Source organism: Herpailurus yagouaroundi, unplaced genomic scaffold, assembly GCF_014898765.1.
Source record: "Herpailurus yagouaroundi ecotype Mexico unplaced genomic scaffold, PumYag 159, whole genome shotgun sequence".
NCBI lineage: Eukaryota > Metazoa > Chordata > Mammalia > Carnivora > Felidae > Herpailurus > Herpailurus yagouaroundi.
Genome location: NW_024412400.1, coordinates 50,363,059 through 50,383,111, shown reverse-complemented (window position 1 = coordinate 50,383,111; position 20,053 = coordinate 50,363,059). Strand labels below are relative to the sequence as shown.

Here is a 20,053-nt window from a genome sequence, read left to right as displayed (position 1 = left end):
CTTGACCAACCAGGTAATATTATTCCTACATCACATCCGAGTTAACCACTGCCCAGGAGATTGCTGCCTTGCCGAAGGCAGCACAGCTACATGGAGTCAGAAATACATCAGGTTAATTAGATTTCAGGCTAATGTTTTACAAGCAGAATTAGGAAGAAATATTTCTAAAATAGATTCCCAAAATAACACCTAGCAAATGAACTAGGAATCTTACTCTAGGTCATTAATATTCTAAGATTTCATGACAGATTCCTATTCCCAATTCTCAATGTTTTTCTACAATGGTTCCCTTCTGAGATCCAGAGAAGTCACACAAAGGTGAAACTGTATATAAGAGAGCTATGCTTTCAGTAAGCTTTAAATTCAATTTATTCCCAAACTGTGATGAATGTTAATTCCCTCTTTGTGTCTTGATGAACTCTAAAAACATTCAAGGGATGGCCATCACTGTGTATTTAACAAAAAGATTTTTTTTTAGTGTTATGTGACTGTTTCCAGTTGTTTTACAAAGAGAAATCAATATAGTATTTAATGTGTAGAAAGCATATTTGGCATGTGTAAACCCAGTAAATATTCACTTTTATACAGTATAGAGGGTGTATAGTCTACATCCTAAAAAGCACAGGGTAGTTTTAAGCCTCCATAGTAACAACTGTAACTAACAAAGCAAAGCTCCAAAGTGAAAAGTACACATCCAACTTGGATGTAGGCAGACTCTATACATGTTTACTTTATGTAGCATGGTATACCTGTCTCTCCCCTAAGATGTGTTGAGATTTTTAAACATCTCTATCTTTGCAAAATATTCCAACTCTTAACATCAAAACCAAGAAAGACAACTCTTTCAATTATTAAGGATACAAGTATATTTTATATGTATCCTTTGATGTGCAGAAAGGAAAAAAAAAATCAAAATACTCAAGACACCACGGTTCTCAAACTATTCAGAGGTACTCCAAGACACTGCAGCAAACTCAAATACACGCAAGGTGAACTACTAGCTTATGGTAGGTCCATTTCAACACAGCAGCATGCTGCACTCCTTTCAATGTCTTATCTTTGCAAAGCTAAGTATTCAGTGGCTGCTGTGATAAAAAAGTACTGTGCAAAACTCAGCATGGACTAGAAAACGGAGATAGCAGTGTTCATCTTATCAAGTTGCAGTCCCCAATAGAGCATACATTTAGTAATTAACTCCAGTTATTCAAAAATGAGATACATTGTTCCTTTCAATGGATGTGTAATATTTTTTCAAGTGGCTACTATGTTGTTAGGACAAATATTTTTCAAGTTGTCTCAACATTACTATCACTTAAAAAATGGAACTATTAGATACTTATTTTGGTCTAGGGTTGCTATTAAAAAAATCACTAACGGAACTGTGAAAGGAAAGCGTGAAAACCCCTACTAAATTCACATCAGTTGCTTTAAGAACCTGACCAGGAAAAGAAAAAAAAAAAAAGTAAAAAAGATCTTCCAAAATGTTTCCTATTCAATGGCAAATTATTAAATTTCTCTTTAAGCAAAAATCTGAAAACAGGCTAGAATGGCAACATAAATACTGAAATATTCCAAGATACTGCATTTACTTAAAAATCTCTGGGAACTTTTATCAACTTTGGGGAAATTTCAACTATGTGCTCTATGGTTTATTCAATAACTAAGGGAAGGCACTATTTTAATTTTTGAAGCAGAGTAGTTAAGAGTATGTAGAGAGTGCTAGCTGCACTAGTTCACTTTTTGTAGGCTTGAAAATTTTTAAGCAGATTCCTGAACACAAAAGGGTCATGATATATATCATTCTTGGTGCTTATTTTCCCCCAAAACAATAAGCACTATGAACAAGTCCAATTCATTACATCCTCACCACCCACACTGTAAGAGAAGTTGCTTTTGAAAAGAATCAGAAGATGGAATTTTCTTGCACCTAGCTGAATATTTTTTGTCTGTTGAAACTTTTTAATTTTTTAAGTGATCTCTGCACCTAACATGGGTCTCAAACTCACAACCCTGAGAGATCAAGAGTCACACTATCAGCTGAGCCCGCCAGGTGCCCCAGAAGCTTTTTCTTCTTAAGAACAGGTCAATCACACCACAGCAATGTAGCTACCTGAAAGTAATTACTTAATTCAGTTTCTGAACATGGTTATTTCCCTTAATCATATTAGTGACTTAATACATTTACTTTCATGGGTTTGATCAATGCTCACAGTTCTCAACAAATAGGATCCAACTTGTGTATCAAATTAATAAAGGTAATAGATGTTTGAAATAATTGAGGACAGAGCTGATCAAATATAAATAAGTATGCATGAAGTCAAATAAGTGTGTGTATGTGTGTGTGTGTGTGCGCGCGCGCGTGTGTGTGTAGGACTTTAATTTTCAAAACACATACACACAGCTAACTATTCACTTAAAAAGCTATCTAATATTTTGTGTCTATCACGTCCACTGTTATACTCTGGGCAAAATCCTGACACCCTCCTATAGAGACAGATTCAATTTATTATCCAGAAACCCGACAGTATATGCAATTTCTTATTTCCCATACCCTGATAACGTCTGTCCTCTTTGTTCTTCCTTCACCTTCTCATAAACACTGATGTTTAACGACAAATTATGAAAGTCATCACTGCCTCCCTTATGAAGTGTATTGAAAACAAAAGGCATTAAAGTCATTTCATATTAATTTAGCAAAGCTATTTTATGCCAACATCACCACAACATACAAGGTATTTCAATATACCATGAACAATTCACAACTATACTACTTACTCCAATTAACAAAATACTTTTTTATAAAAAAATCTGTTCAAAAGGTTACATTCACTTCTTCGTTTAATACCATAAGGTTTTAACAACGCCACATTGGGTTTAAAGACAGAAAATTACTTACCTTAAATATTTGTATTCTCCAAAGGCAATACTCCACTTGGATTACGTAAGGTTCAGGCTTCCTGAACAACTCGAAAGATTTTGGAGCTACTGAACCTAGTATACCCAAGAAATAACGAAACTCTCCCCAAAGTCTCATAATTCTGCTAATCAAAGAGCCCTTAACAAGGTCAAAAGATGCCACGGGATCCACCAGTAAACAAAGACACTAATGGATACGTAGCTTGAAATGGAGCTGTTCAAAAAGACCTCCCTCAGGGAACTTAGGTTGCAGGCAGGTAATCTCCAGCTCTCTAATGAATTATATCCAAATGACACAGCTCCAGAAGGATTTCAGTGGGTGCAATAATAGCTCAGTCTGTTTCATGATCTAGCTGGAGTCAGATTCAGAGAGGTGGCTATAACATAGGGGTGGATTACTCCTCTTTGACAAAAAGCAAAAGAAGTTGTCGAGAGCAGCTAGTTCTGAAGTAATTTAGCTATGAGATGTTCAACAAGACGTTATCTGTGGCCTTCTCTTAGCATTTCTCCTATAGATTTGACTACGATTTTAAGCCATAACTAGACAGACCAGGTGTATCTTTCAGCAATAGTTTTTTCCAGCTGAGATTTAAAACTATCAATAATGGGGCCCTACCAAGATTCTATTTTAATTGATTTGATTGTGGGGTCTAGACATTATACAGATTTAATTCCTCAGGTTGAGACTTAATTCCTCTCCAAGGTTGAGAACCACAGACAAAGGGTCAGAGCTGGGTGGAATACCTGGGCCTCTTTAATATGGCATTTTGCTGGCATTTTGGTACTCTTTGCAGGATTCCAAATCTCCTCACTTGTCATTAAATGGTCAGGGAATAAAAAAGCCAAGGATGCCACCATTATCGCTGTTATTACCCTACAGTGGTTAAAAAAAATAATAAATAAATAAAAATTAAAAAAAATAAAAATAAATAAATAAAAGATACCCTGGTTCCCTATGTTACCTGCATGGCTAAACTACCACAGTGAGAACAAAGAGGGTGCTTTCTAAGGGTAGAGACGTCCAGCTTATATTCAGTTCCCTATTACTTTCTGAATTGGGTCAATGACAGGAGTACCCATTAGCTGAGGTGTATCCTTACCACATTCCAGTGAGAATTCAGGAAACAGTGGGAGAAAGGAGGAGGGTATGGAGTGGTGGAAAGGAATAAAATAGAATAAAAAAGAAACAGAGGTATAACACTGGGCATGACAGAAACTAACCATTCTATTATTGTAAATAAGGAGAGAATTTACACTTTGTAAATACATTTATCCTTGATGGTCAACTATCCGCTGAGAACCTCCTGTTAAGCCTTGCCTTGAAGGGCCTTCAAACATAACCTCTTCAATACAGAGAAGACAAAGCCTGGATTCTAGCTCCAGCTCTGCCAACAATTTGCTGTATATAACAAATAATGGGACACTTTTCATTAGTCTCGAAGCCAAAGCACACTCTTGGTCAACTGTTCCAAAAACACACAGTAAAGAGACTGCTATCAGTTACATATATTAATGGGTAGTTTCCAAGTGTTGTGGTCACAACAGAAGATTAAGTGGTCCAATTTCGCTGATCTATACTACAGCTACAAAAAACAAGGTAATTAATATTTGATTTCACAATGTGTTGTGATGTTTACCTATGACTGGGGTAAGGTCGCATCTAATATTAAAAGAACTTAAAAGCCAGGCTGTTATTTCCTGTACGGCTGAGGAGTATAAATGGCACCATTAAGGTGAAACTGGGTACTTGAAAATTCTTTTGTGCCTGCCATTGTGGGGAATAAATGATGTTTCCACTGATCTGCCTACCTAGCCCTCATCAGTACAAATAAACAAAATAATTAAATAGGTATCCCAGGCACGTGGTAAGTGATGGGAATGCAGTCATAATCTACCAAGGATCATATTTAATTCTGAACTTCACTAGGTAACCATCACTAAGCTGAGCTTGTTTCCCTAATGTAAAATGGACCATAAATCTTAACTTTTCCCAGCTGCTTGGATGACAGACTGTGAAGATACAGACTAATACTGTACAGCACAAAGCAAACAGCACTTTGCAAAGGAAAAGAGGATACAAAAAAACATCAGGGAAGATTTCTCAATTCCAGAAAATTTTTTTTTTTTTTTTTTTTTTACTTTATGATGTCAGGATATGTTTTGGAGAGACCATTTTTTCCAGTATTAAGAATTATAAAAAGGGTTTCGCAGACAGTATCAGGAAAACATTAAGTTAAAAAGTTTTAACAATTGCTTTTAACATCAAAATCTCTCAGAGCTTTGAATATAATGTATACCATGACTTTCCAAGATAGGACAAGTGAACAGCACTTTCCCAATTTATATGACCACCTAACCCTTTTGACAAGGTTCATCTTGGTGGAGCAGTTTTCCACAGAAGATACATTAAAAAGAAAACACTTATTATATATTCTTCCTAGTTTCCTATTTGCTTGAATACAAAACTGTAAGACACTTCTGCTACAAGAGGAATTTTTTCACACAATGTAAATATTTGTAAGCCTTTTAGAGGTTGTCTATTCCAGGTCTAAGATAACATGAGTCCAAATCTGTTAAGGCCAGATCACTTACATTTCCTCTTTCCAAAAGGCAGTATGAATACCTCATCTTCAGGACAGAAAATAAACCCTTCAAGTTCTGTAGAAGTCAAATACCTCTTTGCTTTGGGGACGGGTCTCTGTTACAATAGACAGAAGTTCTTCCCTTGCAGGTCTGGCAATACAGTTTTCTTGTCCTCTGGACCAGCCAGAATAAAAAGTAGACTTCTACATTGCATAATTTTACGATTTACCTAACACTGAATCCCAAATAAAATTTTGTACCTGATTGATACAAAGGATCTTGAAGAGGCAGCAACCTGAAATGGGTTTAGTATGCCAACAGAAACTAATCTAGTACATGTCAGTTAACCTAAATTTAAAAAAAAAAAAAAAAAAAAAAAAAAAAAACAGAACAAAAACTCACTAATGTTCTTAAATAGTAAGATCAGCTAAAATATGGAGAAATGGTTGTAGAATTTAAGTCTAGTACTATTTTTATACTGCATACATGGATGTTATAAAGGATCTGTTAGGAACCAGTGGCAATGGCAATGAGTCCTACACAAGTTCTTGAATCTTTTCTTATGAATGACAGAAAGATTATAAGGTTTGGCAATATCTTGCATGGACCAAGAACTGGTCACAAGTCTTCTGAGCAGTGGGTAATAATAAATCCACCTACAGATTACATCTAAGAGTTCATTTTACACTCTTTACTAGATGATATAAACTGTGGGCATGCGTGATGGTTTCTGTAGGCTCAGAGCTGGCCCTCTGACCAAATGAGATTAAAATGCTCAGACTTTATTGATGCTACACCAGAGATAGCCTCTTGTGAGAAAAAGAACAGAAACTTCCTCGGCAAGGCTATGGGAGCTGGCAACACTGGGGTGGCGGCGGGGGAGGGGCGGTGATAAAGCTCCTTACTAATGAACAGGTTGACGGTGAACACCAAGGCATCTATGTGGAACAGGATTTGAAAACATTTTAAATTGAGGCCATTCATAGCTTCCTTCTCCCATGGCCTCCCATGACTGTGATATGGCAGCTTACATTTGATAGCCCCAGTTTCTGCAAAAGTGACTGAAACAACCCACCTACACCTTTATCTGATTATGTCCATCCCTTATCCCCACCTTTGGAGGAGTAAGGTTACTTACAGGAAAATTCAGATTCTCTGGAAGATATACATAGTAAGTCACACTAGTAAATAATGGGTGTTTTCTAACAGCTCTTAGAAACTGGAAGGGGGACAGAGGCCCATTACTAATCCCAAACTCAGCCACCTTCATACATCTTCCTTGACAGAGACATTAATAGCAACAGTGAGTTTATACATAAAGAACAAGTGAGGCAAAGGCAAAAGCAGTGTCAATCTGTCTGAGTGTAGGCAATGGTGCTTTGATTATACCCGTACAAACTCTTCAGTCCCTTTTAGTTACCCCCAACTCAGCTCTTAAGCCGTAGATTTTTGCTGTAGAGAATTCAGATGTGATGCAGCCGCTCCAGTAACTCTTTTCACAGTACCGCATGTCAATACTGGGAATGGTTTCTAATCAATTTAAACTGAACACAATACTTTAATAGAACAAGAAGTTTATTACTCCCACTCGGTAGTTCCTGGGGGCTTTGATGTTAAGTCATACATAATTCGAGAAATACCAGGAATCTTCTTAATCTCAGTGACCATCTTTAACACCACCTGTTATAAAACAAAGATCATAAATAGAAGAACCAGGATCCAGTGCATGTCCAACAGACTTAGTAGGCTTGCATTTACAATTAAAATGTGATCTATCTGTATTATTGTCTTTCATGTGTATGGCATGGTCTCTGATTAGTGTTATGAGGTGAACCTAATTTCCCTCTATAGACTGAAGTGACTTAACTCAGTACTACTCAAAGTGCAGTCTGCAGTTGCCAGTCTGCAAGTTATATTTGTTGCTTGTGCATAACAAGTGTTTAGAAACACTGATAGCAATGTGACATCCAAGCACGTGATTTTATATGTTAAAGCCAATGTGTCACAAATTCTATGTGGCTGAAACATACAACTCGGAAGCCAGCAGGGTGGCACATAATGCACTGTAACAATAACCACTACCAAGTGTACATGAGGAGGAGGAGGCCTGGTCACTTGAAAGAACAGAGATTTGGCAAATTTGAGCCTAAGGGAAAACAGCCACACTCCCCAGCCTAGCTATCCAGCTATAACCAGAGCCTTGCATTAGAGTAGGGGAGCTGCGGGCCACCTAATAAAGTTTCACTTTGGTTTTCATTTGCTATTATGCAAATAGCTTCTTTGGAATACTCCAGTGGAGAGAGAGATAACAAGAGAGGAAGATGGTGATCAAAAACAGTAAGTAGAGCATTAAGCAATTCATGGGTGTCTAGCCATCACTGCATCAAATCTCATCCTTATTTCTAATAAACTCTTCTTCGCTCCCAGGGCTTTCACCCTTTCTTAGAAAACAGTATTTAAAAATATTATTATTGGCAAGATTAGACAGAATTACAGATTAGAGGTGGATACTCTCCATATAGTAATCAGACATCTGGAGGGTATAATAAATTTAAGGTCTTTTCTACTACGGTACATTAAATTATTATGTGGAGATTAAAAAAAAAAAAAAGCCTATCTTATAAACAGAAAACCAACCTGAGAAATACGAATTTTATCATAGCCTATTCCATTCACCAAATTACAAAATATAAGAGATATTAAAAACGTGTATGAGAAAAAAATATATAAATTACCTCTACAGGGATTTCATTGCCAGGCGTTGCAGGTATACCAGTCATAAAATCACTAGTAATAAAGGTTCGAATAACCACAGATCTCTGACATGAAGGCTGCTTCTGAAGTGGGTCTCGATCAAAATGTAATGGTGTCAAAATCACTGGCATCTGGCTGATTTTCCCAGCATACCCTAGAGAAAGGAAGTTAACATGCAGAACCAATCATGTACCATGGAAAAAGCCCTCTAACCTAGTTCCATTAAATCTTCCCAGACAATATCTAAAATCACATACATAAGCATAACAGTTAAGACCATCATCATGCAGCATTGTTTTCAACATCGTTGTAAGTAAACTCAATCACAAACAATAGAATTTGATGACTGTATTAATGTTACAGTGATATGATTTTATTCTTGTTACCCAAGGTAGTTATAGTCTATTCTGCAAACAGTGAATTAGTAAACAGTAAACCACTGTCCCTAGAGGAAAAACAGAGTTAGGTTCCTGTAAGCCTCTGGTCACAACATTTTCATCAACCAATCAATACATAACCTGGTTTTACATGTGTTTCTGTTTAAAGACACCTCATTTAATATTTATTCTGGATTCATTAACACTGAACTCCTAGCCAACAGCACTGTAATTCATACATGAACAAAGCTTATCTAACCCACGTATTTTCTCCATAAGGCACATGACAGCCATTCTGTGCTTAGAAACCCAGACAGCACCTCAACACTATGCTTGGGGGACATTTCAAATAGTAAAAGCAGAAACAAAAAGCACAGAAATGCAAAACATATGGTACCAAGTAGACTACAAAAAGGACACTTGTTTACAGTCATAGACTGAACCAAAAAAATCACCTTATATAACCTAAACTGGAAACATGGGAGTCAGGCAACTCAAAGTTTTTGCCCCTATGGACATGTCCCCAAATGACCATAAAGGTGAATTTTGTATAGCAGGCAATATCACAGAACAATCCACAGAAATGAGTAATAAAAATAAAAGCATCTCGAAATTCAAACTTGCATCCTCCTACTAGAAACTGTAATGCCACACTTCCAAATTCTAGTTACAGCATGTAGTGATAAACAAAATGAGCAACTTACCAGACTCCCTGAGAATGTTATGTGCCTCAAAGTCAGCTTGGCGTAAAGTACTGAGCACCCCTGTTGTCAAGAAAGTGGGAGTGACATCTGTAGGAGGTTCTTTAACTGGTGGGCCAAATATATAGACAACTCTGGAAGGGAAGTAAAAATTATAAAGAAATTACATTTTAGTAGAAGCAAGGCAAATAGAGTATCATTCTTTCCCTTTATCCCCTCTCCTACTTCCAATCACCACATGGGTAGGACAGGATGTAAGATTATAGAAGGGTCTATGTTCCATGTACCTTCCTGCAAGTGTATTCTTTGGAATAACAGTATCTCAGAATGTACAAATATATATGGAATTATCGCGATTCCCTTTTCATATAATGTACTGGATAGATGGGTATCCCCCAAACTTCATGCCCACCTGGAATATGTAAGTGAAAATAGGGTCCCTGCAGAAGTAATCAAGTTAAGGGAAGGTTGTAAGGACCAGAGTAGGCATTAATCTATGAAGGCGTCCTTCTGAGAAGATGGAAATTTGCAAACAGACACACATAGAAAAAAGAGGGCCATGTGAAAATGGCAACAAAGATTGGAGTTATACTGCACAAGCCAAGGACTGCCAGTAAATACCAGAAACTAAGAAGAGGCAAGGAAGGATCCTCTCCCAGAGCCTTATATCATAGGGAGCATAGCCCTGCTAACCCCCTGACTTCAGACTTCCAGCCTCTAGAACTGTGAAAGAACAAACGTCTGTTTTAAGTCTCTGAGTGTGTGATAATTTGTTATAGTACCCCTAAGAAATCAATCCACAGAAGTCTGGGGAAACACTGAATTGAACAAATAAATAGGTTGCTTTATGACAAAACTTCAGAAACTGTACTATGCTAATATGCACTAGAAACCTCCAAGACAAGTTTGGGAAATGCACTACAGGCTTATCTGACTACTCAATTTTGTTTTCACTTTGGGAAACACTGATCCCAAAGAAAGATTCTTATTTCCCCATTCTAAAAGGTGTGACCTGGGAATGCAAGCTGGTGCAGCCACTCTGGAAAACAGTATGGAGGTTCACCAAAAAATTAAAAATACAACTACCCTACGACCCAGCAATTACACTACTAGGCATTTATCCAAGGGATACAGGTGTGCTGTTTCGAAGGGACACATGCACCCCCATGTTTATAGCAGCACTATCAACAATAGCCAAAGTATGGAAAGAGCCCAAATGTCCATCGGTGGATGAATGGATAAAGAAGATGTGGTATATATACACAATGGAGTATTACTTGGCAATCAGAAAGAATGAAATCTTGCCATTGGCAACTATGTGGATGGAACTGGAGGGTATTCTGCTAAGTGAAATCAGAGAAAGACAAAAATCATATGACTTCACTCATATGAGGACTTGAAGAGACAAAACAGATGAACCTAAGGGAAGGGAAACAAAAATAATATAAAAACAGGAAGGGGGACAAAACATAGGAGGCTCTTAAATATGGAGAACAGGGTTACTGGAGGAGGTGTGGAAGGGGTGATGGGCTAAATGGGTAAGGGGCATTAAGGAATCTACTCCTGAAATCACTGTTGCACTATACACTAATTTGGGTGTAAATTTACAAAATAAAATAAAAATTAAAAAAAAAAAAAGTGTGACCAAAATAGAATCTGGCATCCTACTATTCCCCGCCAAAGGAATAAATCACTACTTCTTTAAGTATATGTTTAAAAGAAAGATATACGCTTCCTATCTTAATAACGGTGTTAATAAAAGTAGCTTATAATAAAAGGAACAAGGCTTGAGGAAATTGGGATTAGGTAAGTACAACAACTTGAGGAGTCTTACCACTGGTTGGGAGGATCTGTTCCACAACCTTCACCCAGGAAACAAGGGGCAGTCAGGACGCGGGTATGAACATATCCTAGCTCTCCCCACTCTTGACTCCAGCCAGCACACAACTGTCCCTCTTCTCTAGCCCTATCTATCTTTACCAAAGACAATAAATATCTCTTGGCAACTTCCATGATAAAGTTTAATGAATTTTTTTTTCTTAGTAAGTACTTGGAATAAAAACACATAGAAGAAAACTGCATCACATCAAAACTGCCACTACCACCAACTAATTGACTGCCTCCTCCTAAACCTATGATAGCAAGCAGGTTTTTATCCCATGCATAAAAAGCTACACTTCGACTCAGCAATACAGTCCCTAGAGTTCATAAATGATCCCCTGAGGAAAAAGCAACTAGGAAAAAGAATGCCATGAACTTGCTCTGTCTTATTTTTTACAAACAAGAGTGTTCACAGAATGTACAGGAATAGGTAGTCTTTTACACCGTACAGAACAGTGAAACTGGAGCAGTCCCTCCCTACACAAAGATTCCATAATGTTATTAGGAAAATATTTGGCAAAAATAGAAAAAAAAAATGTCTTTAATTATTTAAATTCCAATTCCCAAAAGGACCCTGGCAAAGACATCTAAAATTCACCAAGACTCTTTTAAGGGTTTGTGATTCATGTTTTAAAAGCTATTTTGGGGGGCACCTGGGTGGGCTCAATCAGTTAAGCGTCTGACTCTTGATTTCAGCTCAGGTCACGATCTCACGGTTCCTGAGTTCGAGGCCGGCATCGGGCTCTGTGCTGACAGTGCAGAGCCTCCTTGGGAGTCTCTCTCTCCTTCTGTCTCTTCCCCTACCCTCACCTCTCTCTCTCAAAATAAACTTTAAAAATTAATAAAATAAGATCTATTGTTTTGTTTGTTGTTTGTTAGACTTTATTTTTTGGGCTGTAGGGGAAATGTTTGGGAAAGGAGGGAGGAACACACGAGGGAAGAAGAAGACAGGCAGAGAACCAGCATACAAAAGGCCAGAGATAAAGTTTAAAAAGGGTGAGTGTCCTTCAGCAAAAGAAAAACTGCGCGAGAGCTCAAACTGTAAGAATGCTGTGAAATGAAAACCAAAAACAATTGAGTCAAATTCAGGGAAAAGGAATTTTCTATATGACCTAAAAAGTTTATTTAGGCATTACGTATTCTCTAGAAGATGGATTATGAACCATTATTGTAACCAAGATAATTATCTCCATTCAAAATAAGCAATTACAAATTTACTGTTATTTATTAGTACTTCTTTTCAGTGTCATAAAGGTGCTTTCTGTATTTGCAGGCCTTAGATTCATCACGATAATAAGCCTTTTTAGTAAAACACTGGCTTCCCTGAAACTCCCTGTCTGAGAGCACAACCCAGCAGGCAGTTCTAGAACTATACACATCCTGCCGGGTGGACACCAATGGGTAGGTTCTTAATTACTGCAGCAAACTTGAGTAAACTGAAACCTCAAGAATTTTTTTTGGAAGGGATTATGCTGAGTGAAGTAAGTCAGAGAAGGACAGATATCATAGGTTTTCTTCACTCATGTGGATCTTGAGAAACTTAACAGAAGACCATGGGGGAAGAGAAGGGGGAAAAAAATAGTTTTTACAGAGAGGGAGGGAGGCAAACCATAAGAGACTCTTAAATACAGAGAACAAACTGAGGGTAGGTGGGGGGTGGGAGAGAGAGAAAAAGGATGATGGGCACTGAGGAGGGTACTGGTTGGGATGAGCACTAGATATTGTATATATAAGCCAATTTGACAATGAAGTATATTGAAAAAAATATTTTTGGTTGTGAATTGCTTCATACTCATGCAGAAAACAAAAAAGTACCCAATGGTGAAAATGGAACATCTAATTAGCAATCTGGTACTAAACAAGTGATACTTCTTGAACTATAGATGGGACAATGCAATTGAGTATTACAAACAGATTATAAATCAGCTGTTGATACTCCCAACATAAGAAGTTAATGTGCAAATGAAAGGAAAGCTAGACCTGAAAAAACCAAAATCAACATAAATTCTGCATGTATTTTAATGATATCTGGCATATGCCCATTTCTTCCCTTTGATTTCCCTTGGGATTGTTACTAAATTAACAAAGTCTCTACTGAAAATTCTATAACCTGTATGTATTCCTTCTAGTAGAAGAAACCCTGGGAGAAATCCTGGACGAAAACATATTATCATAAACCAAGAACTAATAAGATGATAATATGAAAGATACGTTTTCTTTTCAAGTTTATTTATTTTGAGAGAGAGCATTGAGCGCAAGTGGGGGGAGGGGGAGGGGAGAGAGAGAGAGAGAGAGAGAGAGAGAGAGAGAGAGAGAGAGAGAAAGAAAGAATCCCAAACAAGCTCCACATTGTCAGCACAGAGCCTGGTGCAGGCCTCAAACCCATGAACCATGAGCTCATGACCTGAACTGAAATCAAGAATCAGACAATCGACTGAACCACCCAGGTGCCCCTGGAACACAAGTTTTAAAAGTGCCTTTAATATTTTATACTTAATAAAAAATCCTTCCTAGTTTTCCTTTAAACAACAATAGAAAGCTTTTTAATAAGCCAGTGACTACATTGTGATGAAGGAAGAAAACACAAGCTATTATTAAGTATCTGTTCAATTGTTATCTATGTATACGTTGAGTCTTCTGGTCTCTCAACAGTGAGAAGATCTTAAAAAAAACACATCTTCCCATTTCACCTCACCCCCTGTCCCCTGCAGAACATACCTGTTAATGTTGTGACACATGCGAGGTATAAGTCTAGCCAGGAAAATAAGAGATTCCCAGTCAGGCTCATCTTTACTGGAGATTCCACACACGTAACTGTAGGAACGACAGTCACCCTGAAAATAAAAATACAATCAATAATTTTTAATGGTTTTATAGAAATCAAACCACGGATTGGAAAATATTTCAGTCATGATAACACCATCAACAATCATTTTCTTTTTTTTAAACAAAAACATGCTTGAATAAATGCATATTTAAGTATTTCTCTAATGATATAAATAAATCCTAAATTAAAATCCCATATTAAATTCTACCTAAATGAGCTCAGACATAAAGAAAGTATCTTGGTAATTTTAGGGGCACCTGGGTGGCTCAGTCAGTTGAGCGTCTTAGGGTCAGGTCATGAACTCAAAGCTCGTGAGTTCAAGCCCCATGTCAGTCTCTGTGATGACAGCTCAGAGCCTGGAGCCTGCTTTGGATTCTGTGTCTCCCTCTCTCTCTCTCTCTGCCCCTCCCCTACTCATTCTCAGTCTCGCTCTCTCTCTCTCTAAAATAAACATTAAAAAAAAAATTTTTTTTTTTTAAAGAAAAGAAAGTATCTTGGTAATTTTAAAAATTCATTCAATGCATGGGAGCCTGGGTGGCTCAGTTGGTTGAGCATCTGACTCTTGATTTTGGCTCAGGTCACGATCTCAAGGTTCATGAGATAGAGTCCCATATCCTACTTCAGATTCTCTCTCCCTCTCTGCCCTAGTCTGCTTGCGCCCTCTCTCTCTCAAAATAAATATTTAAAAAAATAATTATTCAACACATGCCAGAAGCTCACTGGGATTTCATTCTAAATATCTGCCAAACTGTATATAGCCGGCATACTTAATTTGGCAGACAGGATCTACCAATGTTTTACCTCAACATAACAAAGGCCACATATGAAAAACCCACAGCTAACATCATCCTCAATGGTGAAAAACTAACAGCTTTTCCTATAAAAGCAGGAATAAGACACATTATGTCCACGCTTGCCACTTTCATTCAACATAGTACTAGAAGTCCTAGCCATACCAATCAGAGAAGGGGGAAAAAAAAAGTTATCAATATTGGTAAAGAAGTTAAGCTGTCACTAGCTGACGACATGATGCCATACATAGAAAATCCTAAGGACTCCATCAAAAAACTACTAAAAGTGGGGCGCCTGGGTGGCGCAGTCGGTTAAGCGTCCGACTTCAGCCAGGTCACGATCTCGCGGTCCGTGGGTTCGAGCCCCGCGTCGGGCTCTGGGCTGATGGCTCGGAGCCTGGAGCCTGTTTCCGATTCTGTGTCTCCCTCTCTCTCTGCCCCTCCCCCGCTCATGCTCTGTCTCTCTCTGTCCCAAAAATAAATAAACGTTAAAAAAAATAAAAATAAAAAAAAAAAAACTACTAAAAGTAATAAATGAATTCAGTAAAGTTGCAGGATACAAAATTAATGCCCAGAAATCAGTAGCATTTCTATACACCATACATAAAGAGAAATTAAGAAATAATACCACTTACAACTACACTAAAGAGAATTAAATTCCTAGGGATAAAGTTAAAGAGGTGAAAGACCTAGCTCTGAAAACTATGAAATACTGATGAAAGAAACTGAAGATGACACAAACAGAAAGACAGGATTCCATGCTCATGGACTATTATTAGAATGTCTCTACTACACAGAACAATCTACACATTCAATGTAATTCTTATCAAAGTACCAACAGCATTTTTCACATAACTAGAAGTAATACTAGAATTTGTATGGAACCACAAAAGACCCTGGGTAACTAAAACAATCTTGAGAAAGAAGAACAAGGTCTTACAATTCCAGACTGGAAGATATACTATAAAGCTACAGTAATCAAAACAGTATGGTACTGGCACAAAAACAGATACATAGATCAGAGGAAAAGAATAGAGAGGCCAGAAATAAACCCACATTTATATGATGAACTACTCTATGAAAAAGGAGGTAAGAAGGAAAAGACAGTCTTTTCAATAAATGGCACCAGGAAAACTGGACATCTACGTGTAAAAGAATAAAACTGAACCACTAACACCACGTGCAAAAATGAATTCAAAAAGGATTAAAGACCTAAATGTGAGACCTGAAAACCCTAGAAGAGAACACAGGCAGTAAAATCTCTGGTATTGGCCACAGCAACATTTTTCTAGATATATCCCCTAAGGCAAGGAAAACAAAAAGCAAAAATAATCTACTGGGACTACACTGAAATAAAAAGCTTTTGCAAATGAAGGAATCTGACAAACACAAAAGGCAACCCAGTGAATGGAAAAAAATATCTGAAAAATGATACATCCATAAGGAGTGAACATCTAAAATACGTAAAGAACTCCTACAACTCAAAACTAAAAACACCAAACAATCCAATTAAAAAATGGGCAGAGGACCTCAACAGGTATTTTTTCAAATACCTACAGATGGCAATAGACACATGAAAAGATGCATCACTAATCAGGAGGGAAATGCACATCAAAAGCACAGTAAGATATCCCCTTATACCTGTCAGAATGGCTAGTATCAAAAAGAGTTAAGTGTTGGCAAAGATGTGGAGAAAAAGGAACCCTCATGAACTGTTGGTGGGAATGTAAATTGATAGAGTTATTGTGGAAAACAGATCCTCAAAAAATTAAAAATACAAATGCCATATGATGCAATAATTCTACTAATGGGTATTCACCCAACAAAAATGCAAACATCAATTTGAAAAAATACACACCTCTATGTTTACTGCAGCATTATTTACAATAAACAAGGAAAAACCTTAAGTGTCCATCAATAGACAAATGGATAAGGAAAATGTGGTGTCTACACATACGTGTATACACACACACACACACACACACACACACACACACACACATATACACACAGAATATTACGCAGTCATAAAAGAAGTGAAATTTTGCCATTTGCAAAACATGGATAGACCTAGAAGATATTTGAGGGGAGATATTTGAGGGGATATTTGAGGAGAATAGACCTAGAGGTTATTATGCTAATTCAGTCTGACTGAGAAAGACAAATACTGTATGATTTCCCTCCTATGTGGAATCTGAAAACCAAAGAGACGGCAGAATCAGACCCATGAATACAAGAACAAACTGATGATTGCCAGAGGGAAGGGTAGTGGGAGGATGGGCAAAATGGGTGAAGGGGGAGTGAGACACAAGATTCCCAGTTAGAAAATGAGCAAGTAACAGGAATAAAAGGCCCAACATAGGGAATATAGTCAATGACATTATAATAGGGATATATGGTGACTTGTGGTGAGCATTAGCATAGCATATGGAGAAGTTGAATCACTATGCTGTACACCTGAAAATAACGTAACATTGTGTGTAAACTATATTAAAAAAAAACTATGAAAAAATCTGCCCATTTATTAGGTGGATAAAGCATTTCTAAGTCAGATAAAAATAATTTCTTAAACATTTATTATCAATTTCTTCAAAAATGAACTAAGAAAATCAATTTAAAAATAATGAATAAAACAGGGGTGCCTGGGTGGCTCAGTCGGTTGAGTGTCCAACTTCAGCTGGGGTCATATTCTTGTGGCTCGAGAGTTCAACCCTCATGTCAGGCTCTGTGCTAACAGCTTGGAGCCTGGAGCCTGCTTCAGATTCTGTGTCTCCCTCTCTCTCTGCCTCTAACCAACTTGCATTGTCTCTGTCTCTCTCAAAAATAAACATTAAAAAAAATTTTTTTAATAATTAAAAAATAATGAATAAAACATAATATTGATTCCCTTTTCCTTTGTCCTTTTTAATGCAAGTGATTTGCTTTTTATTTAAAATATTTTTTTAATTTTTATTTCAGAGAGAGGGAGAGAGCAAGCATGTGCACAGGAGCAGGAGAGAAGAGTAGAGGGGGTTGTGGGGGAAGAGGGAGGAGGGGGAGAGAGAAAGAATCTTAAGCAGGTTCCACACTCCACAGAGCCCAATGCAGGGCTCAATCTTACGACCCTGGGATCATGACACGAGCCCAAATCAAGACTTGGACACTCAACTAACTGACTGAGCCACTCGGTTGAGCATGTGACTCTTCGTTTGAGCTCAGATAATGATCTCACGGTTCATGGGTTTGAGCCCCACATCAGGCTCCATGTTGTCAGTGCAGAGGAGCCTGCTTGGGATTTTCTCTCTTCCTCTGCCCCTCCCCTACTCGCTTGTTCACACTCTCTTTCTCTTTCAAAATAAATAAACTTAAAAAAAATTTTTTTTTAAATTAAGGGGTGCCTGGCTGGCTCAGTCAGAAGAGTGTGCAACTTTTGATCTCAGAGTTGTGAGTTTGAGCCCCATGTTGGGTGTAGATATTACTAAAAAAAAAAAAATAAACAAAAACTTAAAAAATTTTAAACTAAAATAAACAATTTAAAAAGATTCATTAGCTAACTACCTACTAGCCAGTATACTGAGATATGAGAATTGACTACATGAACGCTAATTTGATAGTATCTACCAAAGTTCAAAATGTACATGCTCTTTAATACAAGACATGATATTATAGAAGCACAAATAACTGCTTAAAAATTATAATTAATATTTGCTGAAATACCTATAGTAATGAAAAAGTGAAATAGTTTAAATGTCCACTGGTAAGGGAATGATTAAATTATGGTATGACCATACATGGAATACAAGGTAACAGTTAAAAATAATAATCTACTTGGGGCACCTGGATGGCTCAGTCAGTTGAGTGTCCAACTTTGGCTCAGGTCATGATCTCACAGTTCATGAGTTTGAGCCCCACACTGGACTCTCTACTGTTAGTGCAGAGACCGCTTTGGATCCTCTGTCCCCCCCAGCCCCCTCTTTGCACCTTCCCTGCTCCCACTCTCTCATAAATAAACATTTCTAAAATTTTTAGAAAAAATAATAATCTACTTGTAATGGCATGTAGTAAGAAGCCCATGATGTCAAGTTAAAGGGAGAAAGGTGACAAACAATGTGCACCTGTAATTCCCTTTTACTTTCTTTTTAAAGTAAAAGTAAAAGGGGAACTCTCTGAGGGGAGAAAAGATGAAAATATATATATATATATATATATATAAATAAATGCCAAAAGCAACAAAAGATTAGAAAGGAGGCACCACCACCAGAAACTCCAACTCTACAAGCATCATAATGGCAATAAATTCGTATCTTTCAGTACTCACTCTAAATGTCAATGGACTCAATGCTCCAATCAAAAGACATAGGGTAACAGAATGGATAAGAAAACAAGACCCATCTATATGCTGTTTACAAGAGACCCACTTTACACCTAAAGACACCTACAGATTGAAAACAAGGGGATGGAGAACCATCTATCATGCTAATGGTCAACAAAAGAAAGCTGGAGCAGCCATACTTAGACAATCTAGACTTGAAAATAAAGACTGTATCAAGAGATGCAGAAGGGCATTATATCATAATCAAGGGGTCTATCCAACAAGAAGACCTAACAACTGTAAACACTAATGCGCCAAATGTAGGACACCCAAATGTACAAATCAATTAATCACAAACATAAAGAAACTCATCAATAGTAATACCATAATACTAGGAGACTTCAACACCCCACTCACAGCAATGGACAGAACATCTAATCAAAATATCAACAAGGAAACAGTGGCTTTGAATGACACACTGGACCAGATGGACTTAACAGATCTATTCAGAACATTTCAACCTAAAGCAGCAGAATATACATTCTTCTCCAGTGCACGTGGAACATTCTCCAGAATAGACCATATACTGAGACACAAGTCAGCCCTAAGTAAGTACAAAAAGATCAGGATCATACCGTGCATATTTTCAGACCACAATGCTATGAAACTCAAAATCAACCACAAGAAAAAATTTGCAAAGGTAACAAATACTTGGAGACTGAAGAAAATCCTACTATAGAATGAATGGGCTAACCAAGCAGTTAAAGAAGAAATTAAAAAGTATATGGAAGTCAATGAAAATGATAGCACCACAACCCAAAACCTCTGGGATGCAGCAAAGGCTTCCTAAAGAAGGAAGAAAGATCTCAAATACACAACCTAACCTGACGCCTTAAGGAGCTGGAAAAAGAACAGCAAATAAAACCCCAAAC

At 37.4% G+C, this 20,053-nt stretch overlaps 1 protein-coding gene across 3 annotated transcripts in view; it reads right to left on the bottom strand.

The window, feature by feature from the left end:
- Positions 1 to 7,056: 7,056 nt before the first annotated feature.
- GMPS (guanine monophosphate synthase) overlaps positions 7,057 to 20,053 on the bottom strand; it is a 79,120-nt gene continuing 66,123 nt past the window's right edge. For all 3 annotated transcript variants that reach the window (XM_040480568.1, XM_040480567.1, XM_040480569.1), the window contains exons 13-16: positions 13,931 to 14,046; positions 9,335 to 9,465; positions 8,235 to 8,407; positions 7,057 to 7,179 (exon numbers count right to left, since the gene is read on the bottom strand). In XM_040480568.1, coding sequence (XP_040336502.1) covers positions 7,078 to 7,179; positions 8,235 to 8,407; positions 9,335 to 9,465; positions 13,931 to 14,046 — 522 coding nt within the window. In that variant the 3' untranslated portion in view covers positions 7,057 to 7,077. The remainder of the gene's footprint in view (positions 7,180 to 8,234; positions 8,408 to 9,334; positions 9,466 to 13,930; positions 14,047 to 20,053) is intronic.